The sequence below is a fragment of the Eschrichtius robustus genome, chromosome 20 (assembly GCF_028021215.1).
Source record: "Eschrichtius robustus isolate mEscRob2 chromosome 20, mEscRob2.pri, whole genome shotgun sequence".
NCBI classification, from domain to species: domain Eukaryota; kingdom Metazoa; phylum Chordata; class Mammalia; order Artiodactyla; family Eschrichtiidae; genus Eschrichtius; species Eschrichtius robustus.
The window spans coordinates 49,553,485-49,568,284 of NC_090843.1; the positions used below are offsets into that span (position 1 = coordinate 49,553,485).

The 14,800-nt window shown below is 40.1% G+C and overlaps 1 protein-coding gene across 6 annotated transcripts in view; it reads right to left on the minus strand.

The window, feature by feature from the left end:
* Positions 1–3,948: 3,948 nt before the first annotated feature.
* Positions 3,949–14,800, minus strand: part of NF1 (neurofibromin 1) — a 249,354-nt gene continuing 238,502 nt past the window's right edge. For 3 of the 6 annotated variants that reach the window (XM_068531559.1, XM_068531561.1, XM_068531558.1), the window contains 2 exons: positions 14,309–14,392; positions 3,949–7,633 (listed from right to left, as the gene is read on the minus strand). In XM_068531559.1, the coding sequence (XP_068387660.1) occupies positions 7,491–7,633; positions 14,309–14,392 (227 nt within the window). In that variant the 3' untranslated portion in view covers positions 3,949–7,490. The remainder of the gene's footprint in view (positions 7,634–14,308; positions 14,393–14,800) is intronic. The other 3 variants (XM_068531562.1, XM_068531563.1, XM_068531560.1) reach the window with 1 other exon arrangement.

Genomic DNA, 14,800 nt, shown 5'->3' on the forward strand with positions numbered 1-14,800 from the left:
TGACCTTCCATAAAGCAAAACTAAGTCCTCTTAAAGAACTATTTTTCCTCCGGTGAGTCCCTCTTGCCCTACTCTTTTTGGGGTTGACATGCCCTATTATAAAAAGACTGTTCCTGGAATTTTTTGTTTTCTATATGCATAAATTGACAAAATACATTTTCGAAACTTTCCTAATGTGTGAAATCTCAAAGTCTGGATTCGTTCTCAACAGATCTTTATTACATAGGCCATCTCCATTTTGGTAGGGATTTTTGATATTGTGCATGGGGTCTTTTTTTCTATTCTATTTGTATAGCTTCCTGATAGCATAGAGCCTTAGGTGTTATTCAACAACCATCTATCCAGCCCTTGAACAAGGCATAGTCCCTGTATTTGGAGGCCCAGAGTCTAACCAGGGAGACAGGAACAGTTGATGATCACAACATTGTAACGAGAAGCTGTTACAGGACCAAGAGAAAGGCTCTCGGTGCAGCCCATGGGAGAACAGAGAGCATTTCCAAGAGGTGCTGATGCTGGAGTTCACTGAAAACAAGGGGCCCAATAAATGTCTGATGGATGAATGAATGAATGCTGTAAACTTAAAAAGACTCAGTATTTTAAGGAAAAAAAGTTGTTTTGGGCTCCTGTAGAATCCTAGACATGAGTGCATGGCGAGTGGTGGTACTGTTCTTGCTTAAGGCATACACGACCTAATTCCTTTCTGCCTTCCATCCGCAAATTATCAAGTTGGTGAGGGAGCATCCCTCGCCATATATTTCTCATCCTCTTCTGACGTCGGGCCAGACGCAAAGATAGAGAGTACCCTTATTTTTGCTCTCTGGGGCTAAGGCATGCCTTCATGGAGTTTTTAAATGTACAAAATCAGGGCGCATTTCCCAAAGTGGGACGAAAGGAGGAAAATAAGAACAGAACGAGCCAGTCTCGTCTCTGGTGCGCTGCTTTCTGCCCGGATGCATTTCTGCCTGGATGCTACATGTGCTCTCTGGGCCAGGTCGTCCCCAGCCTCAGGTACCCCCTGTACATTCAAGACTCCATAATCCTGTTTTCAACTGCTCAGTGGACATATCCACCTGGACACACTTCTTGGTCATTCTTCAGGACCCAACTCCTCAGTCATCGACCCTGTCACTGGTCCACACCTTGGACACTGTGCTCACTGGTTACGTGGCTGTTTCCCCGACTAAACTGTGATCTCGCATAGGGCAGAGACCAAGCTTTCTTCTTCTTTTTTGGCATCTGCAATGCCTGGCAAAGGGCTTGGCACAATTATAGTAACTGAAAATGCTTCTTTGAACAAATGAATGAATCAGCTGAGGTTACCTCTGTTGACATTTTCTTTGTTTATTAAGTTGGGGAATGCTCTCTGAACCTCTGACCAGGAAGGGGCCCTATTAAGATTCCGATGTGACTTTCCTATTTTGTATGGAGGAAGTGGCCCCCATGGGGGATGTCTGAACTCTGTAACCCCACAGGATTCTCTTTATCATGACTAGCTTGACTCACAGCATATACAAATGGTAAAGGACCTAGAAAAATTTGGCCCAATTTAAATGTATGATGCGTCTTTGGAAATTTTAAATATGCATATATACATATATGTGGTGTATGTACATATGTACATATTACAAGATATAAACGGATTTTTAGAAGGTACTTTAAAAAAAAGCCAAATCTACTAAAATTACAATTCCACATTAACATTATGAAATATCCACTTACGATTAGCCAGTACTTTTAAAAGAACAAAGTATGAGAGATTCAAACAAACGGGGACTACGTTGCTGTAGTGTGGCTTAATATTTACAGGAACAGAATCAACATTGTGAAACGGCTTCTTTTAAATTGGCAGCTAAAAGGGTCTTAAGTGGAACTTACTTCAGTAAGAAGACTGACTGACTAATGAAGACAGGCCTGGCATGTTACTCAGGGCAACTGCCCTTGAGAGAGTTTGGATGCCGCTGTGCGTTCTGGCGTGCAGCGTGCAGGCTCAGTTTCACAGATAGAAATCAAGGGAGAACGAGGGGTGAGGGCAAGTGTTACAGATGCTGGCCACCACTTGGGGCATGGGGGTGAGGGATGGGCTACTTTTTTCTGAAAAAAGGAACACTGCGATGCTACCTCTTTGTTGTAGGTTAAGTTTTTACTATTCTTCCAGCACGTTTCCGCCCTACCCAAACCCCCTTGGGGATAAACTTCTCTGGCCAGACAGTGCAAAATTGCCAGACTAGCCTGGACTGTCCCAGAAAGCAAAACTGTGCAGGCAAAAATGGGCACAGGGGCCTGTAAACGGTGGATGATATTGTCAATGTTCTCAAGGAGCTTACTGCCCAGGGATGGAGAGGTGATCATCCAAAGGCATCCCTACTTTGATTATGATGCTTTAGCCTGGAGGGAAAAGATAGCTATTTGCAGTATAGTTGACCCTTGAACAAGGTGGTGTATAATTTATAGTCGGTCCCCTCTGCATCCGCTGTCCCTCTTCATCTATGAATTCAACCAACTACGGACCGTGAAGGACTGTAGTCTTTACTACTGAAAAACATCTGTGTGTAAGTGGACCCTTGCAGTTCAAACTCCACTGTTCAAGGGTCAACTGTACTTGAATTTTCAGCGGTCTTTAAGCCTGGTGCCCAGAGAACTCACCTGAAGCTTTACAGCCACACCAACAGCACCCGCCCCCCCCCCCCCCCGCCCCCAACAGGCTCTTTCTTTCCCTCCCTCCCAGGACCCCACCCCTGGAGAGTATGCACACCCTGCCTTGGAGGTCTGGCCCAGAGCGCTGGCATGCTCTCCAGTTGAGATTCCTCTGCTTTCTCAGTTTTTCCGTAAACAGACCAGCACTTGCCTCAGACCTGCAGGTGTCTGCTTCATGGTTTTTAGCCCTTTGTCTAACATACCAGACGCTCTTGCCCTCGTAGCCATCAGCTCTGTCCTGCCCACAGGGTCCAGGCTGCATTCTTTCTCCATCTGGGAGCTGCCCACATAATGGGGTAAAGAAAATGGTAAAACTCGCAGCAGTGGAGCCATGGAAAGCGTCTGACAGTGTTTACACATGCTGTGCCCGGGAAGGTTCTGTTGGGGAGAGCTGAGAGCTGGAGAGAATTGTGGGCTCCTAATATATGCCCTCTGGTTGATCTTGGGGTGTCCTGGCATTTCTGACCGCTCATTTTAAAAGAACTAAAGTCACCTTAGCCCAGAGAACGGAGTCACCCCTCAGTTTGGCAGGCCCTAAAAAAGTATTTGATGGGGTTCAGGACACGTGACCTCAAAATATGGCACACTGAAGGAGATTGAGGAAATGGCAGAAGCAGGAAGGTTTCTCTGACCTCTCCCCTGCCATCCTCTCCTGAAACAGGTCGTAAAACCTTCACTTGAGAGGCGCCCTCCCTAACCCCGGAGAAAAGGAGCATCCTTATCTCTGAAGACAAGACAGAGGCACTTCGAGAATTGGAACAGGCCTTGCTAGGTTTCCCGCACTTCACCACACTTACCTCATAGTCTTTGACCTATCAGATTTTTACACAAATGCTCACTCTTCATCAAACCTAGGATAGAAATACTCAGGCTTAACTGTTTTTTTCGGGTCTTCTCACCTCTTTTTGAAGGCTCCTGTATCATGTAAAATTTGTATTAAATAAATGTGTATGCTTTTCTCCTATTAATTTATCAGTTTAATTTTCAGACTCAGCCAGAGACCCCTAGGAGGCTCGAGGGAAACTTTTTTCTCCCCTATACATTTCACCAAAATTATTTTACCTTTCGTTTAAATAGAAGGGTCCTTCCCATGGAGCGGGGGTGGTGATGGTGGCTTGAGGAGAACCCAAGACATCCTTAAAAGAAAGGAAATGGCCTTAATGTTTCAAAAGATCAGGGAGGAGTGCGGGGAAGTGAGAAAACAGAGCTGATGCATGTGAAGAAATTAAATAACTCCCCACATCTTAGAGCAGATTGAATTTACATTTTACTTAAAAAAAAGGGGAGGAGTACATACACAGGGAGGAAAATGGGACGGGAACAGCAATGATCTGAAATGGATTTCTACAGTTTTCCCCTACAATGGTAGATTTTGTCTGTTGGGCAGTATTTCTCCTGCTGGCGTACAACTGCTTACAATATTAACGAGGTTGTAGACAAGGGAACTGCCAAAGTTTGGGCCTGAATGGAAAAGAGAGGAAGTTATCATATACAATGTAAGTTTACAATACACAGCATTTTCTTTAAACGATGTAACGCAGTCGCAGGAAGAAGTTAACAGTACTAACACGAGAATAATCAAATTTTTGTTTGTTATCCATGTACAGCAACTAACTGCTTTACAAAAAAGCAAAATAATACAATATATCATCACAGGTATTTACAGTGTAGTAAATATACTTTTCTGTCAAATTTTACACAAACTATTTACAGGTGAATATACTGCATTAAAAAAAGCTGTGTGGCTGACACTAAGAGTGAATTTTTGTGTTAAGTCCATTGCGTAACATTGAATAACACATGCCTCATTATGCCTGGGTTGGGGGTGGGATGTAAAAACCAAACCAAAAAAGACAGAAAAGCCAAAACAAAACTGAAAACCCCTAAAACCCACTGAGCAGGGAGGGTTGCCGGCTTACATTCTGTCTCCCCCAGGACATCCGTTCATGGGGGTGGCAGCTGGCTGTTCTCTGTGGCGTCCTCAGCCCTGGCCCAGGACCTGCACAGAGCCGGCACCCAGTAACGGACAGGTGCTGAGTGGATGCAGGACAGAGGACTTGCCACTTCCCCCAAAGCTAGTGAACTGGGTCTCGGTGCTGGCAAACAAGGGCACACCCCTGGGACAGGGCAGTGATAAAACAGGGAGATCATGCATGCCAAAAAACAGGGTGAGTTAATGTTTTCCTTTTTAAAAAGTCAGGGGAAACATCCACAAACCCCAAACAAATTACTTTATAGAACTTACATCCAATTATGCAAAATGGGCAAACTACTATGAACTTCAGAATTTCTTGTGCAGGTTGTAAGTATGAGGCCTAAAAAACAGTTTCATCTCGCAGAGGAAGCATATTGGTGAGAGATTTATCTCATGTGCATCTCAGTTTCTTGGAAAGCTAGATTTTCCTCAAAAGTCAGAAGTCCTTCAAACAAGGTAAATCTTAAACCTTAATAAGTTTTCAAATTCCCAGGATGTACTGGTAAGAAGTATTTTTGCAATTCAAAGAAGGCTCAATTTTGATTTGTGCAATGCAGATCATTAATTTCATGAGGTACTTCAAGTGAATTCATCCATTCATTACACTAGAGGGAAATAACGAATAAATTTAAGACACAGCATACCTTGGAAAACTTGTTTATGGAAAGATCAATATTTTTAACGGTAAACCTTTGGAAGTTCCTCTATTTTGATAGGAGAAGCAAAATAGCATAACACTACCCACTGTCATTGCACCAAACCAACAACAAAGAGGGAAAAACATGGAACCCAAATGATTAAAGGCTCGCATCTGCCTTTTATTCCAGGAGCCAGGAAGTTGTGATGCCCACCCCAGAAGCTCTGGGGTGTGGGGGAACGTGGACCTTACCAGCAGCTTGGCATCCTTGGCACCGGGCTGTTAATGATCTGTTTCTAAACTCAGCTCTAGTCTTAATTCCTTATCGTCTCAGTTGCTCTGTTATTATAAACATTCTATTCTAATGAAGTGTCTACAATAGTTAAAAACAAAAGTTTAGTTAATTGCACCTGTCTTCAATATTTCCCAACAATTCAGTGTCAAAATAACTATTAACACTAAGGTTTTTTTCATTTTGGCTAACGGTTCTTACTTTTCCCAGGACTGTAAACAAATTAAAAAAATTAAATTCTTGTTATTTTCTGAATATCAAAAGCAATTTTATTTACATTAACATATTACATTGTTACTGTGTGGATAAATGTGAAGTGTGTTATATTATTAAAATCAGAACATTTAAATGTACCATTGATTTAGCTGTGGAATTTAATTTACTGAAATCCACTCATGAAATAGCACTTCAGGAAACTCCCCCTCCCCTAGGTTTCTTCTTCTCTCCCAAAGCCATTACACCTTAACATATAAAGGGAACCCAGGAATAGGGGGATAATATCTTCTTGTAATAAATATGGTTTAGTCCTAAATTGGAACATCCAGATACTAATATATTCACTGAAGTCAAATTATTTTGCACACTGCAGGTACCACAAAGAAATTGGATCTGCATTACTATGGAAATTCCAATGCCATGATAATCCATACCATTCAGTATAGCAGCAACTCTTAAGGTCCCCTATTGTCATAATAATGCAGGTTGACCAGTCTTTTCACAGTGATTAAATGCAATTCTATCATATAGAACCCGAATGTTTTTGCTGAAGAGATTCCTGATTTTTTTGGAGGGGAGAGGAAAGATTACAAGACATTTAAAATACATCTCATCAAAAATTTTTGATAATATACACCACATTCTATGTTTCTGGGAAAATTATCAAACAAGATAAAAGCATCGTCTACTCTAATAGTCACGTACCATTCCATTTTGTATGGAGCTAATGCAACCATCTACGGAAATTACCTCCTAGGAACAATTTGCAACACTTTGTTCACTGATTACCCTGCTCGGAATTATTCAGGAAAGAAGAAGAGGAGGGGAAAAATGTATAATTACTATACTTGGCATAGTTTTGGCTTACAAAAACAAAAACGACTTTTAGCATATTTAAAGGTTAAAAGATAATCAACTGGAGAAAAATATAAACTTGTTTGGATGACTGAGTTTGGATAAGGCCTCAGAACTCATCTCTTTAATTCAGTAATGTTAAGATACATGTGGTTACGCTTGTTTTCCTGTAATTATTGCTAATACTCAAGTGTTAGTATTTCTTCAGAACCCACTACAAAATACTAAATCCCTCCTCCCCCACCCCCCAAAGTACCTCGCCTGTGGCTTTACGGAATGAAGTCACTGAGGCTTGACCGCTATGGTTCTTCAGTTTTGTAAGGTAAAAAAAAGTCCACAGCTAAAAGTCAGATTAAACATACTGGGGTTATAATATTATTTCTCCCATAAACTTCTATCTTGAAAAGTGTGTAAATAAGACTAACACTTTACTGTGTATGTTGAAGAAGGGGAAAACATAGAAGGCAGAGCTCTGTGCAAATGGCTTTCATAGCTGGCCAGCAGTAGCAGTATTCAAGAAATCGTCCTCTCTCACAACTGGGATGTTCTCAGTTCAAGTGTCCTGACCTCCCACTTTCTTTGCAGTTGTTCTGAACACTTGCTTAAACCAGACAAACCAAAAGTAGAAGAAAAAAAAGTTAAAGAAAAAAGCAGCATTAAATTTAGGCAACGCTTCCAGGAGTTGATCATCTGGCAACATGGCAGACTGGATGGGCTCATTATAAAACATGAAGTGCAGCATCACAGCACGGTGGTGAGGGGGTCACTAGTGAAGAGCCCGTATAAGTTAAGTCTGTTTGAAAAAGGAAAGAAAGAAAGCTTCACACGATCTTCTTAATGCTATTACGTTTGAAACTGCCAGCGCTTCTTTGCTTCTGCACCTGGCTTGCGGATCCATGACGAGTTCGCCCACTGTTACAGTGCCCAGTGGTAGGGGAGAGTTCAACATTCTCCTTGTCGATTCCTGGAGAGAAACAGAGCAGCCAGTTACCCCCTCTCCTGTGGTGTTAAGCTCCAGGATTGAATCTCACGATTTGTATACGAGATACAACCTGGTGTATTGTTTTTGCCTTCATTTTAATAGTCAGCTGCTAGAGTGTTTACAAAGATCTTGTCACACAGAAAACCTCACACTTTGTGAAGCAAAACTTGCTATCGTGGCAGAAAAACAGCATAAGGAAGAAAAAAAAAACAAAACAGAGAAGTTGCAAGGAAAAGCTAGAGGCAGGCAGGCTTGAGCTGAATGAAAGGCTAGCAGCCACCAAAGACTAGAACGCCTTCCTCCAAATCATACCAGAAGCTTCCAGCAGAGGTCAGCTTCTAGCCACGTAGCCTTACTGGTGTTTATACACAGAATATATTCTGTAGTTGCAGAAGGTACAGAAATTTGTCATTTCAAAGAAAGGTAGATGCTTTTTATTTTTTAAATCATAGTGCCTACCCCAAAGGAACTCAAATATTTACTGAGAAAATAATATATCAGAAAGGTCATACTGTAGAATTTTTGCTTTGATCTTCTTTTCAACTCTGGCAAGGCACTTTTTGTTCTGCACCTTTAACAGATGCCATTTATTTCTCTCATGGAGGAGATTAAACCTCCTCAAACTGGGCCCTACAATGTATTTTTATAAATAATCTAATTAGTAACTTCATAAAAGTAACTAGAAGCAAAAAACAAGGTATTTTTTACTCATCAGATTAGTAAAGATTACAAATTAAGACAGGTGACAGAATAGTGGTTACCTCTGGGGAAGAAGTGACTGGAAGGGGGCATGAGGATGGTTTCTTGGGGTGCTGGCGATGTTGTTTCTTGATCTGGATACTGGATTTTTAAGTATGTTTACTTCTTAAAAGTTCACTAGGTTGTAAATTTATAATCTGTGTGCTTTTCTGTCATACTTCAATAAAATTTACTAAAATAATTAGACCGATTATACCCACCTTTGACATAACTATTGGTAGGAAAGCAAAAAGTATTTTAGCAATTTGTATCAAAATGTAAAGTACTGGGACTTCTCTGGTGGTGCAGTGGTTGGGAATCCGCCCGCCAATGCAGGGGACACGGGTTCGAGCCCTGGTCCGGGAGGATCCCACATGCTGCGGAGCAAATAAGCCCATGCGCCACGGCTGCTGAGCCTGCGCTCTAGACCCCGTGAGCCACGACTGCTGAAGCCCGTGCGCCTGGAGCCTGTGCTCCGCAACGGGAGAGGCCACCGCAGTGGGAGGCCCGCACACCGCAACGAGGAGTAGCCCCTGTTTGCCACAGCTGGAGAGAGCCCGCGTGCAGCAACGAAGACCCAATGCAGCCAATAAAAAAAAAAAAAAAAAAAAAAAAAAGTAAAGTACTGATTGATATTTACTGATACAGAAAAATGACTATAATTTTGGATTGGGGGAAAAAAATCCACATACAGGGGAAAATAAACAAATAAACAAACAAAAAGGCTGGGAAAACATTTGCCAAACATGTTATCTCTGGATGGTGTGATTTCAGGTAATTTTTACTTTATTCTTTTTTTTTTTGGCTGAGCCACACGGCTTGCAGGACCTTAGTTCCTCGAAGCCATGCCCCTTGCAATGGAAGCGTGGAGTCCTAGCCACTGGACCGCCAGGGAATTCCCTACTTTATTCTTATCTGTACCATCTGAATTTTAAAATAAACAGTAAATTTGAGAATGGAAACATTTCTATTTTTGGACAAAAAATAGTACTTCAAGTCAAAAAGTATTTATGTTCCTGAAAATGTACATAGACCCACACATCTATTTGTTTGTTGGTTCCTGAACAGGAACTGGATCTGTGATGACCTCCTTCTAGGAGCCACACATCTTGGTTTGGATTCAGCCTTGAATTCAACTCAGAGTATGAGGCATCTACAGGCACACGGTCTGATTTACGCAGACTCCACAGAGGTTTGCTGTCTTGAGCTTATCAGAGGAACACAGGCATATGAAAAAGTGCACTGGGCTGGGAGTGTGAGTGCATCATTAAAAATATCAGCAACACCTCTCCAGGAGGCAAGCATAGTGAACCCACTCTTGAATCTGTTCCAATCTAATCCTACGGGTAGAAAGATAAACGGAAGAAAATACACTGTGACGTTCAAAGAACTTTTCTCTGGGTCGCAGAATTCTGGATGATTTTTATTCTCTTCTGCATATTTATTTGCATCTTCTCCAGAGCTATTTAAAAAAGAAATAACAAAATTGAAAGGAGACTGCTCATCATCCCTTGAATGCGCCTTGAACTCTGTAATGTGTGTTTGTGCAGCTCTTTCAATTGCCTTACCAATCTCTACAAGATAAAATGCAACCCGTATTTCTTCTCATCTGTTTCTTTCATGATGCGTTCTCCTGTCTCTTGCCAGAACTATTTTCTCCCTCCCCTTTTTTCTGCCTGTTTTTATATGGCATTTATATTTTGCCTATATTATCACAACTTGTGTATATGTCATACTTTCTCTACTAGAATAAAAGCACCTAGAAGGGCAAAGATCGTTCATCATTCATTTTTATTTTCCTACAAGATCTAGTTGACGACTTTTTCAACAAACATTGGTTGAACTGATGTTTCCATTTTTAAATGTGATGGCTGCAATTCAGAGCCAAAAAGCATGCAACCCCTGATCTCCAGTGGGGTGGCGCCATATTTTTATTGGAAAAGGCAAAGTTTTTTTTAGCTTCTCCCATCTGAAGTGATCATGAACTTGTCTGAGTATTTGACTTTCCATTTCCTCAAATTCGCATGTGGCCTACAAGTTCAAGTCCAACAGTTCCTTATCTAGGTTTATTTCCTTAATAGGAAATAAGATTCGGGCAAAACTAGTACTTTAAAGATAAGGGTTTGAAACAACCAGGGGATGGTCATCAGGAGGGACACAGTGTTGATGACCACTGGAGGGCCAGTGGCCCTCTGCCAGCAATCTTCCACTCTGGGGCTCTTTCTTGTGTGACCACCTTTGGTGCAGCCTTGCCACTGCTGGACTATGGCTCATTCTGGGGGTGTGGGGGGGGGGGGAAGCAGTCACCACGCTGCAAGGTAGCAAAGCTTCTATCTGAGGACAAGGGCCTGTTCAGTTTAATTCTTAAGAATTAAAATTATATAAATTATAATCAGAGTAAGTCACTAGGGTGAAGGTTTTTCTTCAAAGACATACTAAGAATATTCCATTTCCTGCTTTGTTAAGCAAGTGACTTTCAGACCTCTAAATAAAATTTTATTGGGCTGGCCAAAAGGTTCGTTCGGGTTTTTCCATAACGTCTTACGGGGAAACCCGAATGAACTTTTTGGCCACCCCAGTAAATGTTAAGGGTAAGAGCAAGCAATAAAGTTTTACACATACTGTGACCTCAACTACATAAAGAAAAGAAATTGGAAGGAGATGCACCAAAATGTTAATAAACAGTGATTATCTTAAGAGTGGTGGGATTACAGGTGATTTTTTCTTCTATTTTGCTGAATTTTAAAATTTTTTCCCTAATGAGCATATGTTCCTTTTAATTAAAAATCTTAAAGTATCACTGACCTAGGACTGTCACTGATAACCCAAAGCTTCAATGCTATGTGAGAGGCTGATGTCCCACTTTTACTCAATTTTCATCTCAATTCATTACCTGTTTTTGTGTATATGTTTTCTTCCTACTTAGTGACCCAACCCTACAAGTCACACACAGGTAAATGTGGCATGATTGTGATTCCTAAGTTCAACTTCACAGCAAAGGTGTTTTATTTAAGGATCTAAGGAGAAGCTGACATAAAAATCTTGGAGGTTTTTTTAAAAATCAATTTAAAAAAGCATTATATATATACCAAAAAATAGCACCTTGAAAAAAGCCAGGTTAGTATGAAACAGAATGATACCAGTATCCTGGTTTCTAAGCATAATTCTCACTTTTGAGAATTTTGGCAGCATTCTTCTTTTTAACCCTTTGAAAATAAATCTAGAAACCTTTCTAGAATGTAGTGAAAGATTTGGTCTCAACATTCTATAGGAAAAACTCTCAGATTATCAGCCTGACTGCCCAATTGGAGACAGATCCTTCCTGCTTTGGTACATACTATATTTTAAGTTGGTGAGCAGACCTTGGTGCTGCACTCCTGCTCATCAAGGCTGCTTGGAGGCTTTGCACCCTGGTCTCTCTTATGCCCCTACGCACTGGCTTTCCCTTTTGACTCTCAGTGGGCACAAAAGCAGAAATCCATGAGGTGACAGAAATCCAAAGGCCACCACCCAAGTGAAATAAAGGTAAAAACCTCTGTGGTCCTGACTTGATAGTTTAAATTCCCTTAGATATGCTGTGGTTAAGCATGCAGCCAGTTACAAACAACATGCAGGGCAGAAGAAGCTGAAGATTCTCTACAGCAGTGTATGAATAAGCACTGTGCTTCAGTGAATTGTGGTGGTTCCAGATAAAGATAAAATCCTAAATAAAAGGTGTTATTGGCCAAAATTCAGTGAACTAAGTGGGAAAAAAATTATTAGATTACACTATAGTTAAATAACATATATAAATAACTTATATATCTATTATATGTCTATCTCCTCTGCTCAAACATGAGTTCCTTGAAGGCAGGTATCAGGGTTTATTTTGACAACTAGGGATATAGTTCCAGGCTGACAAATAATTTTTAAAAAGTCACCTATTTTTTTAAACACCAAAATGATTTCTCAAACTGGAACCTAATATTTTCATGAAATAATAAAAGGATCGAATCCCTTTTAGCTCTTGAGAAGCTGAGGAAAAATGGGTTAGGTGATTTGTGAGAAGTTTTTCAACAAAAATAAAAGACATAATAATCCAAACCTCCCACCACCTGCACAAGGCGATAGTAAGTTCCTTGAATCTGCATTGCTTAGTTTATCACATGTATCATATGGCAAACCTGTCAGAAAACTCTTATTGCATCTATGAGAAGGCAAAGCTGTCAGAAGGCTCATTTGTTACACATACAGTGAGGCACATCAGAAGACCCAGGTTCCAGTCTGTTTGGATCAGAACTCTTATTTGGTTTCAGTTCTTAACCTGGCAATTAAAAAATAACAGTAGACGTGCCTATTTCAAAGGATTGTTAGAAGAATCAGATAGGCTAGGTGAAGACTTTTTGCACACAGATAATTACTGCATAAATTAAGATGTTCCTAATACCTGAAAAAAAAAAAAAAAAGACCAAGTGAAGTGCTGAAAGGAATTTTAGAACAAACGCATAGGACTTGAATTTTATACCAGAATTTGTAAAATTACTGACGCTAATGTAAATAAGCAAGAAATATAAGTCTTCTTAGAAGAAAAGATAACTATAGCTTGTTCTTATGCTATAGTAATACATTGATGGAAACGTGTTAAATATATATTTAGAAAATTCATATTTTGAGCTAGATATACAAAAGAGTGACTATAAGAATTTAAAAAATATTTGTAATGGTCTTTCATCAATTGCTACCACCTTTTTTTCTATACAGGTCTAATCTTTCTGTATACTAACTACCGAAAGGTAAAAGAAAGAAAAGGCATCTTTTATAAATTAGACATAAGTGTATCACATTTTTTTCTTCTTAGTCCTTTAAGCTAACTAAGGACCACATTCCTTTCTTTTTAACACGGGTGACAGAGTGGACAGCCAGCTTTAATTTCTACGGAAATGCTGGGGTTGGCTTTGTATCTATATTTGGGGAAAATAAATACTTCCTAAGCTAAAAACCCTTCCCCAAACCACATACCCTCCTTTCTCTATTAACTCGCCCTGGAGTTTCTTGTTCAGCTGCCTGTGTTAGTCCAGGGCTGGGACGGCATCTTCAGTGCTCAGGGGGAGCATGAACAGCTCTTTCATCGAGACAGGTCTCAGCCCTGTGGCACCGTAAGCATCCAGACCTTACAGTAACGGCCTTGCAAATTCTTTAGGTGCCTGAACCAGACTCTGCTTACAGGGATTGGTGAATGAAGTCTCATGCCATGTGCCCAGGATGAGCGCAGGGTAAGCAGTATTTCGCGCAAAGATGACAAAAGTAAAGAGTACCTTGATGAGGCAACAGCTGCATGAAAACTGCTGATTTAGAGCAAGGCAGAGAAGCTTCACAGACACAGAATGGAAGAAAAAACAAAAGTGAGTGATATCTGTAAGATTTTTAAAGGGTGAAATATGATTAGATACTGAATAATTATTATTTTCCTTGGTTTTCAGGAGGATTCTTGTTTTAATTGCTGAACTCTGACCATTAATTTCCCAAACATTACAATCTCTAAATAAATGGAAGAACTTACAATTTTACAGATAGATGTGTTTTTACCACCTTTATTAGAAGTAAGAATTTTAGTGTAAATCAAGAATTACACTAAAAAATGAAATGGAAAATTAGCAGAAGTTACACCGAGCAATTGCTCAGTTTAAAATTATTTTTCTCCCTTAAATATAGGGTAATAACAAAGAAAAAAGAAGAAAAACCAAATCAAGAATATACCAAATAAAGGTCTGGGATACGGTAAGCAGTTCCCTAAAACATTAAAACTGTTTTGGAGATTTTAAGTAGTCTCAAAATAGAGGCCTCTAAGTTTCTTCTAAGAGGGAGACATTTTAAACCTGGTAAGCACAGCAGAAGTGTGACTAAGTCTACCCTTCGGAGAAATGGTTTTGATAAACTAACCTTTTCTGCACACAGCTGTCAGCACTACTGGGTAGGGATCCTTACAACTCCTAGCTGATCCACCCGGCTTCCTGGGAGGGAGGTCTGCATTACAGAAGCAAAGTGACTGAATAACTGACAGGCCTGGACATAGCCCCAAAATAAAGTGAAAGAAGTGAATTTAAAATAAAGTTCAACTAAATAGGTCTTTGCTCTAAAAAAATCCATGCTCTAACACTAACAGTAAAATAAGGTGATCAAAGAAAAAAATTAAAGTTTTTTTTTTCAAGTGAAAAAACATTTAAAATAGATCACAGGCTTATTTTTGTTAAAAAATTATAAAACATGTGACCTCACATATTTTTGAGGTCAAAAATATATTATAAAACTTTTGCCGTAATTATTACCTGATTTTTCCAAACAGATGTCCCTTTGAATGATAGAATGCTTTACAGTACAAGGTACAACATAAGTACAAAAGAGATCACGAAAGAGGGCAAAATAGTTACCCGT